Source organism: Alexandromys fortis, unplaced genomic scaffold (genome assembly GCF_014885135.2).
Source record: "Alexandromys fortis isolate MF-2015 unplaced genomic scaffold, M_Fortis_MF-2015_v1.1 scaffold_159, whole genome shotgun sequence".
Lineage (NCBI taxonomy): Eukaryota > Metazoa > Chordata > Mammalia > Rodentia > Cricetidae > Alexandromys > Alexandromys fortis.
In genome coordinates this window covers 3635056-3640303 of record NW_026068031.1, presented here as the reverse complement: position 1 = coordinate 3640303, position 5248 = coordinate 3635056, and the positions used below count along the sequence as shown (strand labels likewise).

The window sequence follows — 5248 nt, the reverse complement described above, 5'->3', positions numbered from 1 at the left end:
AAGATTTATTTATTTATTTTGTTTACAGTGTTCTTTCTGCATGTGTGCCTGCAGGCCAGAAGAGGGCATCAGATTTCATTGCAGATGGTTGTGAGCCACCATGTGGTTGCTGGGAATTGAACTCAGGACCTCTGGAAGAACAATCAGTGCTCTTAACCTCTGAGCCATCTCTCCAGCCCCGCTCTTGGCTTTCTAGTTCATTGCTGTGCCTTCTGCAGGTGCATTTCAGGCTACTTGCTACTCCCCAGCCCTGCCCTGATCCTGCTTCCTCTCTGAGGGAGCTCTTCTGTTTTTCTGTGGCTTCAACTTTCTTCATAGGTGTGTTGTGTGAGAGTAGACTATGAGTAATTGTAAAATGTTAAAAGAATAAGTGATTTTGCCTTGTCAAGGGATGACCTTGTCCCTTAAAGAATTAGCTTGAGGCAGCTGCCTGAAATGGAATGAAAGTAATACCTTACAACTATCTATTAAAGGGTTTGTACCTGAGTCGGTGCATGGAGAGATTGCTGTCTCTATGAAACTGTTGCAAAACCATGAGAACTGTTCTCATCACTGTGTCCTTGATAGGACCAAATTCTTTTTCCTTATTTTTGTTTTCTTTTAATATAGCTATAGTCTTTTTTAACTGTTCTGTTTTAAGGAAGCCAACCAAAGTTTATAAAACTTCTAGTCCAGGTGGTTTTCAAGAGGTTGTACTCATTTAAAAAGTGTTCTAGTTAGTTTTTGTCAACTCGACAAAAACTAGTCACCTGGAAAAAGGCAACCGCAGTTGACAAATTGCCTCCATCAGATTGGAATATTGTGGGGCATATTCTTCTGCTTTTAGTTCCTGACTTGAGCTCCTGCCCTCGCTTTCCTTGATGATAGACTATAAGCTGTAAGCCCTTTCCTCTCCAAGTTGCTTTAAGTCATGGTATTTATCACAGCAGCAAATTAGTCAGAAAACAATCAAATTAAACTCTATAATGAACTTTTCAGCATCACCCATAGTTAAACATGTAGTTTACCTTATACTAAAATAATGACAAAATTTGAAATTTGTCCCGATGCCTGATGGATACGAATATGGATGTGTTTTAAAGTCTTCTTTACCTGTAGGTAGGGGTTTATATTAACTTTTGAAATGCTTTATCTTACCAAGGCATAGCAGTGAACACCTTTAATCCCAGCACTCAAGAGGCAGAGGTAGGCAGCTTGCCCTGCCTGGTCTACAGAGAGTTAGTGTGAGGACAGCCAGTGCTATCTAGTGAAAACTATTCCCCTTCCCCACTTGATTTTCTTCAGAAGTTATATTAAAGATTAACTTTTATTGTAAATAGTTAAAACTGCACAAGATCTCTTTTTTAACAGAACATGCAAGGGGGCACTAAACTACACGGTCAGCTAGGACATGGAGACAAAGCTTCCTATCGACAGCCAAAGCATGTGGAAAAGTTGCAAGGAAAAGCTATCCACCAAGTGTCATGTGGTGATGATTTCACTGTTTGTGTGACAGGTAAGCCACTTACAAAAAAAAAAAAAACCATCTTGAGGACATTTAATATGGGACATTGTGCTAATGCTGTGCAATTTTAGTTGAGATTTTATGGCAAAAGACTACCAAAAAAATCCCCCAAAACGTTAAGCAAATATATTTATTAATAACAGCATTCCCAAGCCTGGGGAGAATAGCTCAGAGCACTTGTATAGCAGAGGCAAGGCCATAAGTTCAATTCCCAACACTAAGACAAACAAAAGAAACTTTCCAGGTTGCTATGATGTGTAGTGATGAGCAAGGAGAAGAAAGGTAGATAATGGAGAAGCTGTGAGATAGGAGAAAGCTACTGTGTGTCCTATTTAGGCTTTGCACAATACAAAATCAGGATAAAAGTTATATTTAGTTTTGATCTATCATACTTTGTAAGTCCTCGCTATTTTTTCTTTTTCTGGAGGCAGGGTTTCTCTTGTGTAAAAACTTGGCTGTCCTGTAACTTACTTTGCAGACCAGGCTGGTCTCGAACTTACAGAGATCTGCCTGCCTCTGTGTCCCGAATGCTGGGATTAAGGCGTGTGCCACCACCGCCTGACTTTGGTTTTGGTTATTCAAAACAGGGTTTCTCTGTGTCACAGCCCTGGCTGTCCTGGAACTCATGCTGTAGACCAGGCTGTCCTCGAACTCACAGAGATCTGTCTTCCTCTACCTCCCAATTGCTGGGATTAAAGATGGGCACCACCACCTCCTGGCTACTTTTTAATCTTATGTATATGTGTATATCTGAATGTGGATTTGTGCACATGAGTGTAATACTTATTGTGAAGGCTGAAGGAGGGCCACAGATCTTACTTAAACTGGGCTTATAATTGTGAGTTGCCCTGGCATGGTTGCTAGATATCAAACTAAGGGCTCTTTGGAAGAATAGTACATATTAACTTGTGAGCAAACTAGTCCCATCTTTGGTGTTTCTTTCTGTCTACAAAACAGGGAAGGCTCCGGGAAAATTTGAAGATCATTTAACATGATAATCCTAGAATCTCCCTTACAATAATAATACAATACATGGTTCCCTATCTACAACAGCTCTGCTTGTTTGTGTGGGCTAGCTTTCTCACTTCTGATATGATCATGTCTTGTGTGACACCATTGGCTAAGGTAGTCCTCATTCCAGCTCTGCCCAGCTTTCTGACGGGACACCAAGTCCTTTCTGTGATGGGTTTTCTTTCCTTTTGCAGATGAGGGTCAGCTCTATGCCTTTGGATCAGACTACTATGGCTGCATGGGGGTGGACAAGGTTTCTGGCCCGGAAGTGCTAGAACCCAAGCAGCTGGACTTTTTCCTCAGCAATCCAGTGGAGCAGGTCTCCTGCGGGGACAACCATGTGGTGGTTCTGACCCGAAACAAAGAAGTCTACTCGTGGGGCTGTGGTGAATACGGTAGGTGAAGCCTGCTTCCTTCCACTTCTTTCAGGTGCTCCTCATGATTTCAGTCTTTGAGCTCCTTTCTTCAAGGCAGGTTAATTCAGAAAGAGTTTTAGAGCATCTTTCTGGAGAAGAACGCCCTCGAAATAATGACTGTCATTCTTTTGTATGTTTCAGGACGACTGGGTTTGGATTCAGAAGAGGATTATTATACACCACAGAGGGTAAGCTGAGATACAGCTTCTTCACTAGCCTGTCTAAAACACAGTCTCTAACCAAAAGGACATCCTCTCTCCCGACTCTCATAACAGAGTGTTATTTTTGAAGTCTTTCCTGTCTAGGAGACGGATGATCTAGGGTTCCTGATTTAGCCCTATGTGGTCTTGTCATCTGACTAAATCACAGCAAATTGAAAAAGTGGATACAGCTGTTATTGACACTGGAGTCATATCTTACCCAGATATGAAATTAAAATCAGCACATAAAACAGAAAGTGTCACAGACAGCTAAATCTCCTTAAGGAAGTGACATGTATCTGTTACCCCAGCTTTCCATTTCCATGGTTGAACACCAGGTGGAATGGTCTTTGCTTAGAGGCTGTGCAGTAGGAGACATCATATCTGATTACTGTCTGAACTGCCAGAGCTGGCACTGGAAGAGGCTGCCAGAACCTGAGTCAGCTAAAGGCACACCTCTCTTACATGCCTCAGGGCCCAGGCTTACCTGACGCTGGAAGGTTAAAAGGTTAACTACCGCTATCTACAGTGCTCTGCCATCCACAGTTGCCAGTTTGTATGTGTATCCTAAGGATTAAGTGATGCATATAGAGATAGCCGTTCCTCTGTGAAAAGAATCTGAGGGCCAAGGTGTCACACATATCCATGGTCCCATCTGATACCCTTTGTTCTCTAACCCTGACTGACAAATTGTAGAAGGATGCAGAAGTCCTAGCTGCTACCTCTGTACACTGTCTAAAAGACCGAGATGTTCAGGGTGCCATGTTTCTTCCATAACTATCGAGGAGCCTCCATGTCTGAAGACAAAGCCAGATAGAGATTGAAGCTCCCCTTCTCCCATGCTTATCTGCAGTCTCCCCTCTATAGACTGACAGGGAACATCTGTTCCTTCTGACTGCAGCCTTTCCCTCCCATGCTGTAAAACTGGAGTGCCGTAAGCAAGAGTGACCTGCAAGCTGTTGGGCAGCATGGTGATGGAGCTTGAGGGTTCTTTTCTACTATGAATTATGTACTTGGGATTTTCCCCAACTCTTTTCCTTGCAGGTAGATGTTCCAAAGGCTTTAATCATTGTTGCAGTACAATGTGGCTGTGATGGGACCTTTCTGCTCACCCAGTCAGGCAAAGTGCTGGCGTGTGGACTCAATGAGTTCAACAAACTGGGGCTGAATCAGTGCATGTCTGGAATCATCAACCATGAAGTGAGTGGCCCTTGAGACTTTAACCACATCAGCAGAATTCTGGGTTGGGATTCTTTGACTTAAGAATAAAGTGATCTCACAGACATTATGTTCAACAAAAGAAGCCAGCCACAAAAGAGCATATGATTATATTGTGTGACGTTCAGGGACAGGCTAAGTGAGCATGGTGCAGTAGTCAGACAGAAGCTACTTCAGAGAAGAGAAGTGTAGGTCTTCGTGGGGTTTTGTTTTGGTTTTTTATCTTATTGTATTTCTTTGCTTTGTTCGGGGACAGGGGTCTGAATCAAAAGTAGGAGAATTTGCCTAAGTGGCTTCTGTCTTGATCAGGGTGGTGGTTTTACAAATGTGTTGGTACATAGGCTAAATGATGGTGCGTGCCTTTAATTTTAGCACTCAGGAAGCTGAGGGAGGAGGATCTTTAGTTTGAGGCCAACCTGGAGTATGTAACAAGACCCCTTTAAAAGCCAAAGGCGAAAATCCCATAAATGCTTACGTGCGGTAGGTTTTACAGTTCCACCTCAGCAAAGCTGGTGCAGAGGGTAAAGAGAGAGTTCAGATTTTATCTTTTTTGTTTTTCAAGACAGGGTTTCTGCGCTTAACAGCCCTGGCTGTACTGGAACTCACTCTGTAGACCAGGCTGGTCTCAAACTCAGAGATCCATCTGACTCTGTCTCCCGAGTGCTGGGATTTAAGGTGTGTGTCACCTCTGCCCGGAAGGGACAAGAATATTGTGCCAATGAAAAGAAGTATTTCTATGTCTCTGTAGATTCCTGACTTACTGACCTCACTTAAACTTATCAAGACTAACTACCATTCCACATCTTCAGGTTGTGTTTTGTTTTGTTTTGTTTTTTGGTTGTTTTGTTTTTGTTTGGCTTTTTTTTTTTTTTTTTTTTTTTTTTTTTTTTTTTTTTTTT

At 42.4% G+C, this 5248-nt stretch overlaps 1 protein-coding gene across 1 annotated transcript in view; it reads left to right on the top strand.

The window, feature by feature from the left end:
• The window catches only part of Nek9 (NIMA related kinase 9), a 36346-nt gene that overhangs the window by 17489 nt on the left and 13609 nt on the right, over window positions 1-5248 (top strand). Inside the window, exons 10-13 of the mRNA XM_050164621.1 lie at window positions 1351-1495; window positions 2710-2910; window positions 3073-3119; window positions 4176-4331. Coding sequence (XP_050020578.1) covers window positions 1351-1495; window positions 2710-2910; window positions 3073-3119; window positions 4176-4331 — 549 coding nt within the window. The remainder of the gene's footprint in view (window positions 1-1350; window positions 1496-2709; window positions 2911-3072; window positions 3120-4175; window positions 4332-5248) is intronic.